Raw genomic sequence first — 23,087 nt, 5'->3', positions numbered from 1 at the left:
CTCGGTGAGTTTAACAGTTTTGTGAACGAACATTATTGGCTGTTTTAATGACATTTTCGGACATGCCCATTGACTCCAATGTTAAATGGGTCCATGGCCAATTCTATTATAGTCAAAAACTCGAGAGAGGAACCATTGTCAAAAAAATGTTGTCCACCACTCTTGTTCATCCAAAACAAACTACAATATAGACTCAAGGTGTTAAATACCGGAATTACCCTTTAATGTTCATTAATTAGACAAATAGCCTACAAAAAAGTGAATTCAGTTGGATTGAATTAAATAGAATGGAACTGAATCAAACCAAATTCAACTGAATACAGGGGGTCCATTTTGGGTTGTTAGGTTACGTAAAGTCAGCATGAAATGAAAATTCACCCTATTCATATATTTTGTGATATTGTAGGCTAGATCTTATTGTAAATGAATCATGTAGCCTATACAGTATGTTTATTTTTCTTTACTTTTTTGGACCTTGTGATTTTTTTTAATCAAAATGTCCAAATCATTCAAAGAAACGTCAGTCTTTCTGACGTATGCTGGACTTCTTCAGTCATTCTGCTTAAGCCGTGCCCCTTTCTTACAATCCACTACAAGCTTGCATTCATTTTTGATGGAAAACCAATGAATAACCGATGAAAAGAACACCTACTTTTTTTCCCTTTTTCAATTATCTTTTTCACTCGGATGTATGTCACAATACGTAAGAAAAGATTGCGTCTTTAAGCAACTAGCCACTTAATAGATGCTATAACTACATGGCAAAAATCTCTCCTTTGAAACCCACTGTAAAGTACTTATGTATTTTGACCAAATTACATGTAAACATTAAAATATAAATTGCCAAACGTTTATTATAATATATATTTTTGGAGTGCCTCTTAACATTCAAATGAACAAAATATTAATTTAGACTTGTGTGTTTTCCTGCTACAAGGCCTTTTACTGTAATAGAACCATCAGTCACATGGCATATCTGCATGCTATAATTTTAGGTCTAAATGCTCATTCTTGTAAAAAAAAAAAAAAATGTAACTTAACTTTTTAAATAGTTATTTTTTTCTTCTTTTATTGACAGTATTTCAACCATGTAAACATGTGCGTATGTTGTGGAGCAGACTATATTCCACTCACGTGTGTAATGAGGTGGTCTGGAGCCCGTGTGAGGGCTGGAATGTTGTTTATGGAGGGACAATGGGCTCTTTAGTGGAACACCGCTCATCCCGCTGCCACAGAAATGGCTGGGGATTGTTCCCGTGGAGATGGCACAAGCGGCAGAGCACTCAGGGTTGAGGAGGATGTCGTGACTGAGCCCAGCGTTTGCGTGTATGTCATGAGGGAGCAGCAGTGACAGGACTTCAATCAAAAGGCCTTTGTTCAGTCCAGCCAGCGCTCATGACACGAGCAGCAGGTGTTCACTCTGTAGGTGTTGTCACATCTGTGGGACGTCTCAATCCCTTTCTTCCTCTCCCTCAGCCTCAGCCTCCATTCACACTGTGTTTCTCTAGTCATAACCTGTTCTCTTTCTTTTAGCCTTGCTGATGCTTTTATTCATAGTATTGATTGTTAATCTGGGATTATTCCCTGTGTTCATTAATGTCTGGTTGAACTTCATTTATTTTTGTACATAATAGTTGATATTATAATTTCTGACACCTTATTTTATAATGTACATATTTATAGTTTTATATGTAAAATATATAATATATTGTATTTTTAAACGATTACATATTTTTTCATACAATGAAAAAAATAAGTACAAGGCATTAATGAATAATACCTTTGTACAATATATTTATATTATTTAGAATTATATTTTACTTAAATTTTATTTACATAATATTATATATATATATATATATACATTTTGTATAAGTATTATCATAGTTATATTTATTTGTTACAACTTCTATTTATTTATCATATATATATTTTATTTTATTTACTACATCTTTATATTTATTAGTGCCTTGTTGTAATTTTACTTTATTTTATTTAGCCTACATAATATTTTAGATTATAAATACAGAAACATATTTTATTTTTAGATTCAAATTTTATTGTTCCTGTCACTGCTTTTATTGTGTGAATAGATTTTTTTCTTTTGGGCAAAACATTACTTTAAAATTATTACAGTAATGAATACAGTTTTGACCTGCACTCTTTTTTAAAGACTTTCTTTTCTTCGTCAGTTAACCTGTCTTAATTTAATTTCTTCATTGTCTTTAGTCTTTCTCTCTCTCTGTCTCTCTCAAGGGATTATGTGAATCAGTCCCAGATTTGTGGCGTATGCTGGAAGCAGTCGTCAGTAATTCTGCAATGAGATTAGAGCGATCTCCCACAGCAGTGTGTGTGTGTGTGTGTGCGCGTGTGTGTGCGTGTGTGTGTGTGTGTGTGTGTGTGTGTGTGTGTGTGTGTGTGTGTGTGTGTGTGCGCGCGTGTGTGTGTGTGTGTGTGTGTGTGTGTGCGCGCGCGTGTGTGTGTGTGTGTGTGTGTGTTCTAAAGTGTCCTTCAACTTCCTAATTTGAATCATAATGGCACACTGAGATAATCTACATTTGGAACCAGCCATGTTTAATCAGTCAATACGGAGGAGAATTTCTGCAGGGAATCGTGTTGACTCTGATGCAGACACTAAATCTGACGCCGGGTTCATTAGGTTTAATGTTGGCAGTGGGCTCTGTCTCTCCATAGTCCGTACACAGATTAGCTGGCTCAGCTCCATATGTCGTGTGATTCTGCCAATCCCCCTGCATTTGTTTCGCTCTCTCGCAGGAAGTGACATAGCCTTTCATTTACTCTCCAGCAGCAGGTCGCCTTCAGCTCAACATGTTGATGTGGGAATTTGTGTTGATTTACAGTGTGTATGTGTGTATGGCCTGGTGGCCCTTCAGATCATCCGTCTCCTCGCCAACCGGGGGGGCCAGAGTAGTTGCTATGACAACCCTGAATGCCATCATAATATCACGGACCGCCATGTAACATCAGCTGTGAATATCCATGTTTCACAAGTGAAATTGCGCCAGTGTGAATGTTGTGTTTGGGTATGTTGATGTGTGTGTGTGATAAGCACACACTTTAGTGTTTTTGGGCTCAACAGAGACAGTAACAGACCGTTACAAATAACTGCAGTACTGCTTTAGCTGCAGCAACTACCGCCCTCTAGTGTCTTCACTATTAACTGCAAGCCACAAATGCTCTCATTCATCCTATTCTCATAAACAGAGCCATAAGGGTTGATGTCTTCCTTCATTCAGCCTTGCACTGTAGTTAGGAGATGTTTCATCTCATTACCAGGCTGTAAAACAGCAGACACATCAAGACAAGGAGGTTTAGAGCGACAGTAATATGTTAACTGAAGATATCAAAGAGATGAACATATCGTTTTGATCATTACAGTGTCTCCTTATCCAGCACTCACGAGAGAATCACATTAGAGCCTCAGCCTCCTCTTCATGCTTATATCTGGCTGTATTCCCTTCTTTTTCCGCCACTCACCAAATGCATCTTGCTCATCTTTTCCACATCCCACTTGTTTCTGTAACAGACACTTCTAGGTATGTTTCACAGTCAAGATTCTTAGATTATTTTTTTAAATGTTCTAGGCTAGCATGTTGGTTTGCTTTGGAACAGACTTGCGTACATCAGATGAGAAATAGGAAATATTTATTTAGGTTTCTTTGAAATATCAATTTTTGACAGTTTTATGCTAATGTATATATAGCAAGTTCAAAAAGAACAGCATTTATCTGAAATAGAAAGCTTTTGTAACACACTACCATTAAAAAGTTTGGGGTCAGTAAGTTTTTTTTTTTTTTTTGGGGGGGGGGGTCAAAAGTGATCAATCGATCAAAAGTGACATTAAAACATTTATAATGTTACATTTTTCTGTCCTGAACGATAGGAATAGGAACATCTGTCTTGACCTATAGGTGCTTGGGATTTTCAGTAAATCTGTGAATAAAGACGCTTACCAAACCAGTTTATCTAGTTCTAAATATAGACCTTTACACGCCTCTGTGTGTTTTCATTCTCAAAGGGTAGGTCCGCGCGTAACAGGATGGGCGGTCTTATCACTTCACCTGTAAGAGGAAGTTCTTTTTCAGAAGAAGGCGTGTCTTTCAGGTGCAGCACAAAGGAAGTTACTGTGTGAAAGTGTGTGTGTGTGTGTACATGTCGATGGCTGAAGGGACCCATCATGCCCAGGCTGTGTCCAGGCGGTGTGTGTTGCTTTGCTCCATTCTTGTTCGGCTGTGATGGGGGTGGGCAGGGAGATGCCAATTGCTTGAGAGAGGAAGACTTTTTGGAAACAACCTCCAGTAATTCAGTTAGAACAACAGAAGGACAGACAATCAGCAATAGCATCTCGTCACAGGTTTGGATAGGCTACTCCTTATATCACTGTGTACTTTGCTCTAGAGTGAGCACTGCAAACTGTGTTCGTGTGATGTTATTTTAGTGATTATGTGATTTGTTTGATTGTGAGGCTCATCCCGGTCTCATCCGTCTGATGATCGCTTCCTGTCACACCAGTTGACTCATGATTGGCTTTGTGCATTCATGCATATGTGTATTGGCTTAGATTTCTGAGACATGATGCATGATGTGTGTGTGTTTGTGTGTGTGCATCATAAGGTTTATCTGGGCTAGCAGGACATGCTTGTTTGTGCTGATCTGATTACCACAGCATTAATGCTAAGCCTATAATGAATGACAGAATTGGACAGTCTGGACAGTTAAAGACACATGCATAAAGTTCTGTTTATGTAATGCATCAAATGTATGTATGAATATAGTAATGAATGCATGGGGAAATTACTAATGTATATCCATGCATCAAGTATAGTGGTTCTCAGCCAGGGGGCCAGGGCCCAATAGGGGACGTCAGCAAACTTCCAAAGGGACCTCAAGATGACTTAAAATGATTTAAAATAAGACAAAACAAGCATGAAAATAAGCTAAAACAATTACAAATCTAGATATTTCTTATTATTTGATTCTTTTTGATAACATTTAATAATAATTTCTAGGTATGGCAAGCTCTAAAAAAATGTTATTAAGTAGAAAGTGAGTTTTATTGAGTTGTGGCCTTGAAGTCAAAAAGGTTGATGCTGATATACAAGGACAAAAGAGAAACATAAGCATTTTGTCTCAGGCCATCAATATTCAGTGGACAATGCCAGGTTATTCATATGAGATCTTTTTAATATCTCAATTGTTTCACCTGGAAATTTGAATGAATGGAGGGCTTTGGCTTAAGTATTTTCTGATTCATTCTCCTGAGACAAAAGTCTTGTTCAGATGGCGCTAGTCAGGTAAATTCATGTCTGTGTTTTTCTCACACAACCTCAGGAAAAAATTTGTCCCGACAAGAATATGATTGCAATTTGTTTGCAATGCTTCTCTTTTATTTTGGCCTCTGTTGAATACAGAGCACCTCCATTATCTTTTTGCCAGCTTTCTGAGTACAATAACATATGAGTACTGTTCAAATGTAAAAAGACAATTAAGAAGAGTCCAATCACAGGCCGGGTCATACCTGAGTATGATCCTCGCCTTAATTAATTCCTTTTCTAATTATAAACATATAATGTACATGAAATCACGGACATCCTAGGTTAATCAATGTAACTGAAACATTTGTTTGAAAGAATAATCCCTGTCTAGTGCTAAAGATCTTGGTAATCTTATATGTGTCTCCTATGGAAGAAATCTCAGTAATGTCACAAACTGTGCTGGATTTGCTATGATGCCAAAATGGTTGTCAAACCTGATCAGATTCTTCCAAAACCAGATTATGTGAGCTATGCTAACCACATTCATTTCATAGCTCTGTACTCATACTGAATGTTAATAATTAGATCCTTTTCATTTCTTTTTTGTTAAGGTATTGTCTAAGGTATTTTAGGAGCAGCTTCTGAGACCAACTGACACTTAAATTAAATAAGCTATGAATAAGTAAGAATGACCTTGTGGAGCAGCATTCAAAACAAAATAAATTAACCATTTATTGTTAATAGTTTAAATAGTAAGTTTAAATATGGCCTACAGGTGAAACTCGAAAAATTTTAATATCATGCAAAAGTTCATTTATTTCAGTAATTCAACTTAAAAGGTGAAACTAATATATTATACTGTAGGCTATATATAATTTTGATGATTATTGCTTACAGCTATGAAAACCTTTTCACAATATTCTAATTTTGAATTTGGGGTTTTCGCTGTAAGCCATAATCATTCAAATTATAACAAATAAAGGCTTGAAATATCTCACTTTGCATTTAATGAGTCTATATAATATATTAGTTTCACCTTTTAAGTTGAATTACTGAAATAAATTAACTTTTGCACAATATAATTTTTTTTCGAGTTTCACCTGTATAAACTTAAGAAAATTAGAAATGTCGCCTTGGCAACTGACAAAAATATTCAAGATGAAGTAGTAAAGCTAAATAGATTTTTTTTATTAATAATAAAAATAACACTTTTTGGGCCCTATCTTGCACGCAATTGACTTTATACACCGACGCATGTATCATTCCTATTTTGCACCCGACGCACAGCGGACTTTTCCCTCCACAGACGCACGTCGGTATATTAGTGAATGAACTTACGCTCCCGGGGGCGGTTCAGCGAAAAGAGGAGGCGTGTTCCGGAGCAAACGTTCCCTGGTGCTATTTTGCAGTTCCAGAAAACAATATCCGCCATCTAAAGTCAGTGGCGCGTTGCGCGTGTTATTCATATGGTATTTTAAGGGCGCATGCTTGGCCATAATGTGCACAACGCACATACACTTTGATTCTCTCATCTACACAGACGCAGCAGTTCCCATTTTTGCAAATCATACATTATTACAAGGAAAAATATTAACACACGAGGGAAATCATTTTGTGTCCATGAAGACGTGGAAAAATAAATCTAGCTTACACATTTACCCAAATTATTATACGCCTGTTTAACCGAAGCTAATTTGGCTGGGTTTCTCCCCTCCCCAATGTCACTTCTCTGTCTTTTACGGCCCCGATGAGAACGTCGGTCTCCTCGGCTGTGAGTGTGAACCGCTCTTGCCGCGCGCCTGGCAAATCCGCCGTAATAATAGCAATCCGCCATGGAACAAGCGCGCCTGCTCTTAAAGGGAATGTGAGATGACGCTCTGATTGGTTTATTTCACGTTACGCCCAAACCACACCTATGAGTAATGCAGCTACTTCAGGCCAACCCATTTTAGATTTGTGTCTGGCGCAAGAGTCATTTTTCCCACCGGTATAACAGCGCATCCACCCACAGTTACTTGCGTTTCGCACTTGATACTGTACTTGCGTTTCAGATCGTTAAAATAGGAACCATAATGCTAAGATGACATCTCTCATTCGTATTAGCATTTCTATGTAAAAAGGAACATACTGTATCTGCCTCCTGACTTCTGTTTTTATCACAAGATAATGAGATATCTTTGAAAGGATGTTGATGGAGAGATCAGCATGAACACTTAATGATCTGTGGCAATGGGTTATGTAGGATTAGCATTTATCAGCTCTCTCATCTCCGCTGATTCGGTCACCAGCCAAAACCCATCATCGTATCGATCGATGAGTGTTCTTGTGTGTCTTGACAGTCTATAAATTGGATCAAACTTATGTCTACAGTATATATCTCTCAAATACCACTTCCTCCTGAGGTCTGAAACGCACCCGATATGGCAGCTCATTCAGATTTAAAGGCATTAATTTTTAACATCTAACAAACGCTAATATCTTACACAGCAGGCTGACGCGGTTGCAGCATTAGATGCTCTCTAGAGTGTGTGTGTGTGTGTGTGTGTGTTGGTGGGGTACATCTACCATGTCACTTGACCATTTTACCGTTCAAAGAACTCAGTCTTTTATGCTCCTCAGTCTCCTTTGTCTCCTCCCGTTTACAACTTGAATGCATTTCTTTCTCCTTTTCTCTTGCTGTCTGTCTCCCATAAGCTGATATGATGCAATGATGCTCTGATTTTTAGTACGGATTTTTTAGATCATTTAAAGTTTTAATTGAGGTAGCCTATTTTGAATCATATATTCAAGGTTTAGGTGAAATATAATAGTTTTGGACATTGCGAAGCCCATATCAGTGAGTATCTCGGCTGTCGTCCGTGTCTATGGGTGCAGCCCTTCATATGCACATTCATTATAGTTATATAGTGTGTCACATGATGTATTTATTCATCATTTAGTAAAACTAATATGCTAAAAGACATGTGTGCAGCAGTTTCCATTAGCGCGCTGCATGTGTAGGATCTGACAGTGTTACTGAATGAGTCTTGGCTTCTTCAGGGCGACACCTCGGAGGTATAAATTCTCAGGCTGTGTGATTTAGTCTCTAATTAGATCGCACATGCACATACACACTCGGAGGATGTACTGCAGGGGCTGTAATCAGTTCATTAGGTTAATTACTAGCTGTGAAAGGGACTCATGGTCTCTGTGGGCGCTTTGGGTAATTGGTCTGGCTCTAACTCAACTTTAACCAGACTGTGCCATCTCACCCTGACTGGCTCATTGGACACACATACATACAGAGCGTGGAATCAAACACACTGCACATTAATCCGATATGATCTTAAGGACCGTCATTTTGTACAGTAAATGATGCAATCGGATCTGTTTGTTCAGAATGCGTGATCAATATCCGGTACATCTGCATCAGTTGCTATAGTGATGAACGAAGCGTCAGCGCAATGTCAAGAGACTTACTCATATGACAACTGAGAGCAGCTGCCAGTGAGGATGGAAAAATGGAAATAATATGAACTCACAAGGCACATGAGAGAACGTGACAGAGGCATTGCTGACTTCCATGCACAAGTTTTCGATATGACAAAAGTGTAAGTGAATATGAATGTATTCAGACACTGCTCCACCAGACAATATTGAGCATTTTGTGTAATGTTACATAAAGGCCATACAAGCTTTTCTGTGGAGAGCCAAACTAAATGTATTACTTGAAATGCAATCTGACCTTTCAGACTATTCATAAAAAATCTGATCGGATTTCAAACTGTATATGACTGTGATTTTAAAAATCTGATTTAATTTGGTTCTCTGCCACTGACAGATGAGTCAGATCTGTCCAAATACATCTGGTTTTTCCTGCCTGTCTGAACAAAGCTTTAGAGATCTCAGCATCAGCCTAGTTCTGTAATTATTTATGAGAAGTAGGAAAAGATTATGTTTTATATCTGAATCAACAAGGGATTTCTTGAGGGGGAAAAAACAGTCTGGGTTTTTAATGATTAGGATCTGTGTATTTGACCAGGCTTGGCTGAACAAAGAAAGTGTCTTCATTAATTTTAAATGAGTTATTATTTTTTTCTTCAATGTTTCTGGGTAGTGTAGCGTATTGCCCTGCATGCTGTTAGTGCTGCACAATCTTTGGCCACGTCTTTGGAACGCTGATCGTTTGAATGGCAGCTTTGTTTGCTGACAGCTCATTGGTGTTTCCATGGCAACTGATAGATAAGGGTGATTGGCTGAAATTGGGGGATTTTCAGGTGATTGTATTCAGCCATTCATTAACACATACAAGCAGTGTTAGTTTTTCCAGTAAGGTCAGTAGGTCAGTAAGGTCAGCTTATACAGTATATACTGTAAATTGATTTACTTATTTTAAGCATTTGGCAGTAGGTCACTTAACTAAGATTCCCTGCATTTTATTTTATTTATCTCTCGAATGGACAGTGTGGGAGTGTACACATTTGTTAATGATGCTTTTATTTCTCGGGGATTCAATATTTCAAGGACCATGCTATGCTTTCTTTTTCATTTTCTCCCATTGCTCCCTTACATATTTAGTGGAATGATCTTTCTTTCTCTCTCTTTCACTATCACAAATTACTTATTTGTTCAACTGACATTATGAGTATAATGACACGTGATTGTCCTAATAGCTGTTACAGCTTTTACTTAAAAAGCCACTCAGACCCGCTTTAACAGCAATTCTGAGGTCAGAAGATTACATTATTAAAGTTTTTTTTAATGGAGTCTTTCAATAATATTTATTAAGCAAAAGCCATAGTTTATAAAAAAGTAGGTTCATTTCAGAGCAGAGAAAACCTGAACTGAATTGAATTATTAACTTTTGATCCAAAGCAGCACCACAAGGCCATGTGTTTGCATGGGGACAACAGACTAGTGGATCTAATCAAGGGGTAAAGGTTTGACTGGTTAGCTGTGATTTATTTCCTTCTGATAGATGGCATAATCAGTTTTGGGGGGTAATGCATTACAAGTAATGTGAGTTACATAATCGGATAAACTTGCAAAGTAACTTGTAAAGTAACATTTTACTTTTAAATTTACAACTAAATATCTGAGTTACTTGTAAATAAGTAACTCAAGTTACTTTGTTTTCCCGTTTATAAATTAACACTCTCCTGTCCCCATGTTGAGAGAAATCGGAAGTGCAGAGGCGTTGTGTGCGCTGTGTAAACATGATGGTGATTGTAGCTCTACTCTAGTCTAGACTAAAGGTCCAGTAAGCATGCATTTACTCATCTCACTTGAAGAAAAACAGATTAATTATTCCTCTAAATGAATAAAAACAGTGAAATACAAACTCAGAATATTACGCAAACCTGCTATAGTTAAATGTGTTACAATATACATAGATACTTTATTTATTTAAAGGGTTAGTTCACCCAAAAATGAGTGTTCCAACCCCGTAAGACCTTTGTTCATCTTCGGAACACAAATTAAGATATTTTTTTATGAATTTCACTCCTTCATAGGCTGCTAATCGATATCTGCCATCCTAGAAAAGTTAGTAAAGACATTGTTAAAATAGTCCAAGTGACTACATATAGATAATGAATAGTGAGCCTATGTTCTGACGTACAACCCAGAAGCGCTGCGCCAACTTGACCACTTGTCTACTTACACCATATATTTCTTTTATTTGGCCCAAGAGTGCAAGTGGGTGGTAAGACTGCAAACTAGAGGTCTTCACGGGTCTATAATTTCAAAAGCTGGACCCGGACCCGTGCAGATCCGAGAAATGCCATAAATGTACTCCCCGGAACCAATCTGGACCCGTCTATTATTTGATAGCTGGACCCGAATCCGGTGGGAAGGCACAGACCCGAATCCGGTGGGAAGGCACAGACCCGACTGGACCCGATTGTTACATATTCCACATTAAATTGCTATTACAGTTTTTACCAACTGTTTACACACACAATCTTTTCATGTCACACGATTTTTGAAACCTCTCACTCAAAATGCAAAACTACAATAAGCTATTTCTCAGCCTTTGACTCAGTTTTCAATTGCATAAAACACTTTTTTCAAAACACTACACACAATTCTCGACCTAAAACACAAAAATCTAATGGGAAGTGACTTGCTTTCCTTTTCCAAACAAAATGCTACACTTATTCACCAGGCCACACACACACACACACACACACACACACTCCTCACATGTGCAAACACTACAGTAATTGCTGATCACACACTCACTGCTTTACTGTAGTATAGGCCTATGAATACAGTAGGTCACATGTCAGATTACCTGTTTTGAACAATGTATTCTTGGGACCCCCCAGGATCCCCCACACACAACAATTGTGTTCTTTACTGTATTCTAAAGAATATTTTTTTGGTTTACATATGTTTATGGTTTTTTTGTATGCTACTGTAAACAACAGTAATGTTACTGTAAATATTTTCTGTTTCAACATTGCATTGGTGTTTCCAGTGTAGATAATTCATAAGGTTTACAGTGTACTTGTCTCAGCAGATTACTGTCACTGTAGAACATTACATTGAAATGTAGAAGTCTATGAAAGACAAAAGAGCTTTAGATTTAGAACAACAGTGTTTGCATTATATATCCAAAAATTTACTATTATGAAAGAAGTGTTTGCCATTTGATGCAAATGCTTCATTCTGACATGTGTTTATGGCATTTTGAATGCAGTGTTACATTTTGAAGGAGATGTGAGGCAATTTGCATTTTGTGTGTGCAGTTTTGGGAATTGTGTGTAGAGTTTTGAAAAAAGGAGACATAGTTTTGAAAACGTGTGTAAGCAGTTGGGAAAAACTGTAACAAGTCAAATAACCATTTGCGAAAAATAAAACTTTTTGTCTTACCTAATTTTAGTAGCCGTCGTCTCCCTTTAATTGTACCTGACTGTGATGCATTACAATCCTCCGACAAGAAAGTTCTATCCATGTTATTCCTCTCATTATTCCAAGCTTAATCCACTCTTGGCGGAATAAGTCCCGCCTTTTAAGTATGAGAGCCAATAGCAATTGGTAAAGTCATTGTGTCACTGCAGAAGCTCTGATTGTCATAGAAACATTGAGACTGCTTATTCGCTTTAGCTGCCTGGATCAACCTGAAGAGCTTTTTAGCGCAATTTGTGTTTTTGTTTTTTTTACCTTATTTCCCGGCTCACGCTTTTCTTATCCTAATTTTACAAGTTGCAAGTTACAAAAAACACACAAGCAGTGCTGACTGACTCTGATCACGGCCGGGTGTTCTCCGAGTCCGATCGACTCGGGTATTACACACAATAATAATAAACCCGTACGGGTCCCGGGTCGAATCCCGGGTCCTCAGCTCTCGGGTTCTCCATGTAGACCACTACTGCAAACGTGTGTAGAACTTTTGATTACCTGGCCCTGATGCTTATTAATTTCACTTTAGGTGTGAAAGGGCCTTTACATTTGGCAAAAATAGAACTTTTGTTTTTTGTTATTAAAAGTAAACAAGCAAACCCCGCTCAGGTGAGGAAAACGTAACGCAAAAGTAATGTAACACATTACTTTCCTTAAAAAGTAACTAAGTGATGCAATTAGTTTTTTATGGAGTAATATTGTAATGCATTACTTTTAAAAGTAACTTTCACCTAGCCTGGCTCCGCCCTCCTATGTACTTCCGCTCAATGGCCTTCAAGGAAGTTAACGCTCGTCAATGGAGAGTACGAGTGAAATGTACAAATGAAATGTACGAGAGTCTGGTAAGGCTAACTTTCCCCAACACTGGGCATAAATACACGCTTTATACACAGATTGTTTCAAAACAGCTTTAGTGGTAACAAGAAAATGATTCAATGATGCAAACAGAGTTCATTTTGGCTGTACAGCAGCTCTAAAAGAAAATTGTGTAATAGTTCAGCTGAAAAGATCATCAATTATTAAATTAGTTAATTTCATCCATAAAGCTGATCTGTGGAAAACAGTGATGTCATCATCCAGCTCAGTTCAGTTCTCCCCAAAGTGACCCCAACTAAGCAAGCCAATATATACGTATGCATTATATAGTGATTCAATTCAATTCAATACGTCCCTGCCAACTGTGAACATCACAACTCGTACCCATGAAGTAAAAATGGCAGCATAGTCTGTACTTCTAGCCTGGCGTTGGCCATTCAGATAAAAGGGAATGCTGACGGATAGCTCTCCAGGTTTTATAACTCCTTGGATCTAATCAGCTTTGCTGTAAGGAATCGTGGGATTTGTAGTTCTAGCTCTATGTAGGACATAGCAGAGGCACTGTGCCCTTCAGATGAGAGAGAGGACAAAATAGGAGGATAAAAAAGAGAAATGAGAAGAGAATGACAGCAAACAGAGAAGGGAATTAACAGGGAGAGGCGAAATGACGCAAGAAAGAAGAGAGAAAGGAGAAATAGAAGAGCTGGGTGAATACAGAACTGAGGATTTGAGAGGAACTAAAAGAGAGAGAGAGAGGAGGATTAGGAGAGGAAGAGGTAGAGATTAAACAAAAATAGCAATCATTGTGAGATTCCTCTGAGTCACCATCTGACATCACTGTGTGTGTGTGTGTGTGTGTGTGTGTGTGTGTGTGTGTGTGTGTGTGTGTGTGTGTGTGTGTGTGTGTGTGTGTGTGTGTGTGTGTGTGTGTGTGTGTGTGTGTGTGTGTGTGTGTGTGTGTGTGTGTGTGTGTGTGTGTGTGTGGAACCAGCTCTGTTCTGAAAGGATGGAGTGAGTGATGTCTGGGTCTGATGTTTGTCTTGCTGTACAGAGAGGCTTCACTGGCAAACTCCTGAAGTTTAGTCTCTCACACACACTTATTTGTTTTCGTCATATTACATGCACAATTCTATTTACTGTGACTTTTATTGTGTTTTCATTTTTGACCTAATTATATTTTCTATACAGTATATTCACTAACCCTTTCAATTTTTGTTTGTTTTTGTTTCCATAGTGTATTTGTTTTTAGATTACGTGGGGACATTTGGTTTCCACAAAAATAGCAGACCCTGCTAAAAAAACAAAACTGACCCATATACATACATGCGAACATAATGAGAACATACATTTTATACAATTATTTTGATGTTATGTTATTTTTATATCAATCTAATTATAATAACTTTTGACTCAACTAATCCCTAAATCTACTTCTCCAAGAAAACATTATTTAATTTATTCTGTCAAAGGGGGGTTTTAAGAGATTTAACTACCTTCTGGGAGCAATTCACATATATTTATGAGCCCTGCTGGGAGTCATGGAGAAAATGAGACACCTGTTTGAAAGGGATGTAGAGAGTATAATCACCTGCAAAAGTGACTCAGAGGTTACATTGACATTGCAACTGAATGTGGCTCAAATCCTCACATGTGACCTAACATTTAAAATTCTGATCTGGGACAATTTGGGGCGGATTTACTAAACAGGGCAAATTAGCTTGAGGGTGCAATTCCAAAACAGCGCAGATGAGAGTGGGAAGTTCTGCGCGTGATCTACTGACGACTCGCAAATTAAAGAACACAGACGCAGTCAGATCATTTCCATAATAACTAACGCAATCTAGGTAGCGTCTGGTTTAAGACGTGCTTTTTTGGAGGCGGTAAATAATGGCGCAAACATAAGTAAATGGGCGAGCGGAAACCTTAAATCACCTTGCGTGATTCATTGAAATACTCTCCTCCCATACATTTTGCGTCTCAAATTGGAAACTCCTACAAATGCATATGCAATAAGGTCAGTGGCAAAAACAACTCTGTCCACGCCTTTTCAGCGCACATTTTTCACTGCATGTCTTTAGTAAATCCTGATAGTAGTTTTATAACGGCAAAAGAGTGTTTGTAAATCTGGCCCTTATGTAAAGCTGTGTATCTGATTTTCAAGTGTGAACAGTCATGATGAAATTTAAAATGCATTTTTTTACATGTTAATGCTAAAAGTTTGTCTATTTTCAAATGATAAGAAAATATATTATATTATATTGTGTCACATTTCAGGGTAGTTTGTTTAATGTATTATGGTCCATTTAGGAGAGTGTAAAGATATAGCCAGTGAGGTACATACTTTCTTTCCCACTAGACTAGTTTTTTTTTTGTGTGCAGTCTCTTATTGTCTCTGTGAATTCACTCCCTTCATGTGTACGTCATCATGACTCTTGGCAGATTGCCTGGCTAGGTTACTCACTTTGATTTCCTTAATGATTAGCAACGGCACTCTCGCTCTCCTTGTTTTCAGTGTGACAGCAACTAGAGACAGATATGCTGTCATTTCTGTCCCATCAGCCTGTCTCTCTGCTGAGCTGCTGGTGGTGTTCTGCCACAATACACTCATGAAATCCACATCTCACGTCATCAGAGGGCACACTATGCCCCTACATGTTCAGACAAGGACAAACTACATCGTGATTCGATTTTACTGCTTAAGTGGAAGTACAGCTGTATTTGATGACTTCTAGAAAGTCTTTTAGCTGCTCTGCCCTTCAGACCAGATTGAAGTGTCAAGGTTTATGATGAAAGTCAGCGATGAATTGAACACCTGATCATGTTTTGGAGGCCCATAGTGAACTTTATGGAAATGTTGCAGCTCCTCCTTCAGTGTTGTTGGATCTTTAATCAAGAATTTCGCTACGTGACAGATCAGGTTTTTTAAATGCTTTACCGTAACGCCTTTACAGCAAACCAACGTTTCCTATAAACAATCAAGCAAAGAAGGAGTGAAGGAAAGTGTTAGAGAGAAAAACTGGTTTTGATTGTGTTGTTATGGTAAATCTGATAGTGGCTCATAGATCGTTTTAACCAATAAACATGCAATTCCACATAAGTGTTTCCCCTGAAGTCACTTACAATGTGTGTAAAAAATAACTATTATCATACCGTAGTGATAAGTAGAATTCAGATTTCTCCAGATTTCCACAGAATTCAAACATCTATTATTAACAAAGCTATTAAACAAACATGCATGGTTTGGTTAAAGGGATAGTTCACCTAAAAATGAAAATGCTATCATTATATACTCACCCTCAATTCCAAACCTGTATGAATTTCTCTCTTCTGCTGAACACAAAATAAGATGATAGACCCCATTGACTTCTTAGTATTTTCATCAACTGTTTGGTTACCATATGTTCTTTAAAATATCTTTAGTGTTCAGCAGAAGAAAGAAATTCATACAGGTTTGGAACTTGAGTAAATAATGATAGCATTTTCATTTTTGGGTGAACCATGCATGTTTGTTTAATACATATTCTTTCTAATTTTATACTCTTGTCTATCAATAAGAGTATAAAGCTCTGTTCAATACATTTTATCATGTTTAAAACCAGAAACAGCAAAAAAAAGTCCACCAATTCCATCTGGGCCTGGTGATAAGCCATTGTTATTGAAGTAGGTCTACAGGATTGCTAATGCAAGTTGGAGCCGCAGGGGTTTGTGTGTGTTCATTTCTTATTATGATTTAGTATAACAAACTGAAAACTGAATTCCATGCACATGCAAAAGAAGCAATTTATAACACCAGTTAATCCATTGGGCTGTGAAGCAGTTTCTAAAAATAGCCAGTTCTAACATGGCATGAAAATGTTTCATTATAAAAAATGTGGCAGTAGGGATACATGAACAGAACACTATTATAAAATATGGTTGTATTTGCAATAGCTGTCTTGTACACGTTTTTAATTTATTTTCTCTTCTCTGCATTGTTTTGTAGAAGAGTGTAAAGGAGGGTATTCTACTCAAACAGACCAGCTCTTTTCAGAGATGGAAGAGGAGATATTTCAAACTGCGAGGCAGGACTCTCTACTATGCCAAAGATTCAAAGGTAAAAGCATGGCCCGTCTGGGATAGATTGAACCTCAGGTGGTGCTGAAATATACAGTAGGTGCTTGTTTCAGTGTTTGTTGGTGACAAAAACATGCTACTTTATTGTTGTAGTCTCTCATATTTGATGAGGTCGACCTCTCAGATGCCAGCGTGGCCGAGACCAGCACCAAGAACATCAACAACAGTTTCACAGTAAGCAAAACCTCTTTTCAATTACTTTATTTAAACCTTGTGAACCATTTTTGAATATGCCTATGTTTATGTAGGTATCTCAATCATTTTTCTCAATCATCTCTCGTTCTCTCCCAGGTTATCACTCCATTCCGTAAGCTGATGTTGTGTGCGGAGAGCAGGAAGGAGATGGAAGACTGGATCAGTGCTTTGAAGTCTGTACAGAAATGGGAGACTTATGAGGTCAGTGTCTGAACCTTCACATTTGAACCCCTCCAAAATCATTCAAAGCTTTAGTTAATGTGCAATGTGCTCTTTGTTAAGTGATCAATAAATGAAAGCCAAAGGAGTAACTAATATAATTGTAATTGTGTTCAGGTGAAATATTGATGTAAAGTAGTTAGTATGTCAATCCATGTGACTTTTAAATCTTTAGAGCTTTTTGTGAGCCAAAGTTTTTAAAAAATAACTCCTAACAGATCCCGGGCTAGTCTTTGTCTATAACAGTAGCTTATGTGTTGTATTTGACCTTTTCTACTCCTCAATGCACACAGTTTCTACCCAATAAAATATTTTAGAGATTGACATAATATAAAATGGCCATTGCTTTTTCACATTTTATTACATTACTTTTGAATTTACTTAGATAATTTAAATTTAAAACATTATGGCCATGTTCACACAGCAACAGAATACCGTTCTCAGTCCTCTATTTGAGTCCTCAATGCGGTTACGTTCACACAGAGATCAGTTGTTTACGGGAGTGACAAGTATTCTATAACCGAACTCACATCTGTCAATTTTCAGGACTCACAACAGCATTCTCGTAAAACCCGCACTGTGTGAATGGAACCGGTTTGGACCACTAGTTGTCTTTCACATCACACAGTGCGAGAGAGCCGCTCTACGCTGCACAAAGGCGTGTCTACTGTTTGTTGTGGGTTTTGTGTGTGGTTTTGCTTTTGGTAACTTACAGCAATGGATATATGATCTGTGTCATCTGAAGGTTTTAGATCCAGTCACTGTCCTCCACCGGAGCGGCTCCTGTTGGTTTTGTGCTCTACGCTTGACTGAAAAGCTCTGCTCTCCACCTAGATATAAAAGCTGCTGTCGGTTAATGAAGATTTGACGGATGAACTCGCGGCTCGATTGGACTCTTGTCATGTCAAAAGTGATAATACTTTTAAGTTTTTTGGACGTCGCTATCTTTGATATTACTTTGGTCACTGTCGCTATTGTTACTGGTAAGAGAACACTGGATTGACTCCCGTTGCACGTTCATACAGACCGTATTCGAGACGCTACTGTAAGTTGTTGTTTGAAAGGGACATTTCGAAACTCACACCTGTAAGTAAATGCAGTTGTCAATCCCAAAAGAGAGTAATCTTGAGGCCCCCTGGTTGAGAATCACTGCAGATCTTATTATTTGGATGTGTATTTATTTATAATGCAGTGATGTTGACATGATTTTTATGATCACAGGCCAGTCAGTTTAACATGGAGCACTTCTCCGGGATGCATAACTGGTACGCCTGCTCTCACGCCCGGCCCACCTTTTGCAACGTGTGTCGAGAGGCTCTGCCGGGGGTCACCTCTCATGGTCTTTCTTGTGAAGGTAAACATAAACACAAAGCTTTTTTTTCCATGTTTCCCATATTTGTTTTGTTTTTTTTCTCTCTCATTCATTACGAACAATTTGTTTGGATTTTCCCTTTTCGTGCCATTTACCTTTTCATGCGTTGTTTATTCTGCTCGTAGAACGAACAATGACGGTGTTTGTTTAGTGCGTAATCAAAGACTCATGAATACGAACATTGCCTTCAGCCTGTTATCCCGTTCTAGTGATGACCTGTTTATTGTTATCTTTTCTCTGCGTGTGTGTTAGTGTGTAAATTCAAAGCCCACAAGCGCTGTGCCGTGCGATCCACAAATAACTGCAAGTGGACCACTCTGGCGTCCATAGGAAATGACATCATTGAGGATGAGGATGGGGTAAGTGAAGCTTTTAAATTCTACATGCATATGGTCTGAGTGGTAATCTGTACCTAAATTAGCATGTTTGTGTATTCAGGTGTCAATGCCTCACCAGTGGTTGGAGGGAAACCTGCCGGTTAGTGCTAAGTGTGAGGTGTGCGATCGAAACTGTGGCAGCGTCCGCCGACTACAGGACTGGCGGTGCCTCTGGTGCAAAGCCATCGTACGTCACCTTCTTGCCCACTCTGTTAAACCGATCACAGTGCTGTGTATCAATATTGCATTTCACCCACTTCACTCTGTAAATATAAAAACTAGAAATACCACATAAACACAGTTTACAGGAAAGACTATGACATCATATCTATACAGGTGTGTACCTTGTGTAACCAGTATGCCTCCATCTGTTACACTGATGGATGTTAGCTGTCTGTGAGTAGCCAATAATATATGTCTCTGTACATTCCCTCTGTGTAGGTGCATAATAGCTGTAAGGAGCAGTTGGGAAAGGTTTGTCCTCTGGGTCAGTGTAAGGTCTCCATCATTCCACCCACTGCACTCAACAGCATCGACTCTGACGGTAAGGGTTGCCCTGGCAACTGCATCAGCTTAGCTGTCTCCATAACGCTTGTGTACATTGTCATATGTTTTTCGTTGCGAATGACATTATTTAGATCAAGCATAATTATCAGTGTCAGTTAAAAATACCATTGAATAAAAATGTTATTCCAGTTATTTCATTACTTAATATATATTTACACTACCGTTCAAAGGTTTGAGGTCAGCACGATTTCTCTCTTTTTTCGAAAGAAATTATTACTTTTATTCAGCAAAAATGAAAATATTTCTCAAGTAAATGCTGTTCTTTTTAACTTTCTATTTTTTAAAGAATCCTTAAAAATTTAATTAAAATATAAATCAGTTACTTTAAATTGTAATAATACTTCACAATTTTACAGTTTTTACTGTATTTTTGATCAAGTACATGCAGACTTGGTGAGCATAAGAGACTTACCGGTATTTCAAAAGCATTAGAAGAATCTTACAGACCTCAAACTTTTGCATAATGCATTCATCTAGAGATTTTATGGGAACAATGTCATTCTTAATGTTAGTAATGTTCTTAAAGAGACAGTGGTTAAAGATGGTTACATTTCCAAACATGACACCCCTCCCAAGTGCTTTTCCTCTCCTCTCCTTCTCTCATTCCCACTCTCTTTCCCCCCTCTCCAATCCCACCATTGTCCTTCTTCATCATCCCTTGCTCACTGCAGGCTTCTGGAAGGCCACCATTCCATCCTGCTCGAGTCCTCTGCTGGTGCTGGTGAACAGTAAGAGTGGCGACAACCAGGGTGTCAAGTTCCTGCGCAGGTTTAGGCAGCTTCTGAACCCGGCACAGGTCTTTGACCTCATGAACGGCGGCCCACAGCTAGGGTGAGATCAACGTCCGCTGACAGCACACTGCAATATCAATTAAAAGACTTTGTAAGGCAGTTAAAGAGTCAGGAATGAATCATTCACTGTAGCTTTTAAAACAACCCAACATGTTTATTTGATAGCTGTAACATTCTCACTAATTATGCACTTTCAATCTTAGAGCAGCTTTTAATAGTATTCTGTTTTGAACGTACAATTTTGTTGGCAAAGTGAATTTGCCCTCTGAACCATATTTGTTGTTTTTTATTTTTGTTTATGTGTACAGGCTTCGCCTCTTCCAGAAGTTTGAGACCTTTCGTATCCTAGTGTGTGGTGGAGATGGGAGCGTGGGCTGGGTTCTTTCTGAACTGGACAAACTCAGCCTGCACAAACAGGTCAGAATAACCAGAATAAAGTATTTTAATGAAAGCTTATGAAAATGTGCACTAGGGGTGTGCAACGGAGCCAATATCTGTATCTGTATTTCTAACAATCTTAATAAATGAATAAAGTGGGCAGGGCTTTAACCAGAAGTTCGTAAAATTACATAAGAAGCCCGTTTTGTAATTTTGGTCCCTTAGTTTTCATTTAACAAATGCCTTGTATAACTCGTAAAAAAAAAAAAAAGTTTTATATAGCTACTTATAAAATGTATTGAAATGTATCTTCTAATTGAAACAATAATTCTAAATATTAAATAAACAGGTAAAATATTTATTTTTATTTTATTTTTATTTACAGAGGATTCATCCACAACTTCAAATAAAAAGATAAAAAATAGCTGATTAGAGAACATGAAAGAAAATATTCAATAGTTAAAAACGGCTAAAACAACTTTTACTATCCATACAAATGCAAATCTGAACTAATTATATAAAGAATATACGTAAATGCCTCCCGTCTCTGGGAGAGAGTCAGAGAAACATATCATATCGTACAAGGTTTAAAACATTTTAATATTAAATGGTAGAAAATGTGTATGATATAATATTTTATTTGATATTACTCTTGACAAAGCTTGCGGCAATTTGATTTGATTGATTTTCAAAACCTCCTGAACGGTATTTTACATATGGTCCATTTTTATTTTGTCGTCTTTAGCTCTAGAAGTACCCTCTTATTGTGTTGTGTTGTGTGTGTAACAGTGCCAGCTGGGCGTGTTACCGCTGGGCACAGGAAATGACCTGGCGCGTGTGCTGGGCTGGGGAGGACTCTGTGATGATGATGCTCAGCTGCTGCAGATACTGGAGAAACTGGAGAGAGCTACAACCAAGATGCTGGACAGGTGAGAGACAAAGACAAAGAAGGAGAATGAATGAACGAATGAGTGGATGAATGACTCTCATCAAACTCATCTCTCTGTTCCTGAATGTGCGTGTCACAGATGGAGTGTGATGACCTATGAAGTGCCCACCAAACAGACTCCAGCCATTTTAAAGGAGGAGGACCCATTAGACTCCCCCCTACAGGACCCATTAGACTCCCCCCTACAGGTGACCTTTATTTCTTAAGCATTTACTAAGAGAACAGGTCTTTTAAATTGTAATTATATTTTACAGTATCACTGTTTTTACTGTATTTTTATCAAATAAATGCCATGTTAGTGGTACTTCTTTAAAAACAATAAAAACAATCTTAAATTGTATTTAAATGAGATTTTCTGTTTTAAAATGATGTTTTTAAAATCCAGATTACACAATATGCTGATTCTGTTGCCACTCACTTGACCAAAATCCTGGACTCTGACAAACACAGTGACGTTATATCATCTGCTAAGTGAGTAAACAGTTGATTTGTGTTTATGAATGTGTTGTGCAGGTTATGTTTATAGAATATGAATATCATTCTTTTTTAAATCCTTTTGAACCTCTACATTTTGTATTCCTATCTCTTTCATTCACAGGTTTCTTTGTGGAACAGTTAATGAGTTTGTGGCTGAGGTCGGCAAAGCTTATGAACGGGCCACAGAGAATAAAGAGGAGGCCGATGCTATGGCAAAAAAGGTAAAGCTGGAACACTCAACTCTCAAATAATAAGCCAAAGGAACAAACAAATATTAAGTAAAATCAACACACGATGAGCCAAGTGAACAGTTTAATAATGAGCGAATTAGCAGTCAAAAGATTAAACGAAGAGCTAAACTTAAACAAAGTTAAATGAAGAGTCAGATAAAGTGTTAAATGTCTTTGGTTCTTTATAAACTCTTTTGATTTGTGCGTGTGTGTCTATCTCAGTGTGCCATGTTGAACGAGAAGCTGGACTCTTTGGTTAAGGCTCTCAGCGAAGATGCCAGTGCCCAGGTGGTACCAGCCGGGCCCATCTCACCAGACGAGAGCGACACTGATCAGTCCAGACCCTTCAGATCAAGAGAGCAGCTCATGCTGAGGGCCAACAGCCTGAAGAAAGCACTCCGACAAATCATAGATCAGGCAGAAAAGGGTAATTCTTTACAAT

General features: G+C 38.0%; 1 protein-coding gene across 3 annotated transcripts in view; it reads left to right on the top strand.

The window, feature by feature from the left end:
• Positions 1–23,087, top strand: part of LOC307011199 (diacylglycerol kinase delta) — a 68,622-nt gene that overhangs the window by 32,169 nt on the left and 13,366 nt on the right. The window contains exons 1-15 of one of the 3 annotated variants that reach the window (XM_079636601.1): positions 4,115–4,375; positions 16,960–17,070; positions 17,184–17,264; positions 17,382–17,486; positions 18,726–18,858; positions 19,129–19,235; positions 19,315–19,440; positions 19,695–19,797; positions 20,492–20,651; positions 20,920–21,028; positions 21,779–21,918; positions 22,018–22,126; positions 22,324–22,409; positions 22,537–22,636; positions 22,868–23,072. In XM_079636601.1, the coding sequence (XP_079492727.1) occupies positions 4,199–4,375; positions 16,960–17,070; positions 17,184–17,264; positions 17,382–17,486; positions 18,726–18,858; positions 19,129–19,235; positions 19,315–19,440; positions 19,695–19,797; positions 20,492–20,651; positions 20,920–21,028; positions 21,779–21,918; positions 22,018–22,126; positions 22,324–22,409; positions 22,537–22,636; positions 22,868–23,072 (1,852 nt within the window). In that variant the 5' untranslated portion in view covers positions 4,115–4,198. Of the gene's footprint in view, positions 1–4,114; positions 4,376–16,959; positions 17,071–17,183; positions 17,265–17,381; positions 17,487–18,369; positions 18,488–18,725; positions 18,859–19,128; positions 19,236–19,314; positions 19,441–19,694; positions 19,798–20,491; positions 20,652–20,919; positions 21,029–21,778; positions 21,919–22,017; positions 22,127–22,323; positions 22,410–22,536; positions 22,637–22,867; positions 23,073–23,087 lie in introns of those variants that run through there. The other 2 variants (XM_079636600.1, XM_079636602.1) reach the window with 2 other exon arrangements.

This window comes from Phoxinus phoxinus (genome assembly GCF_949152265.1).
Source record: "Phoxinus phoxinus genome assembly, chromosome: 2".
Taxonomy (NCBI): Eukaryota; Metazoa; Chordata; class Actinopteri; order Cypriniformes; family Leuciscidae; genus Phoxinus; species Phoxinus phoxinus.
The sequence above is the reverse complement of the archived record's forward strand: the minus strand, read 5'-3'. Positions and strand labels throughout refer to the sequence as shown.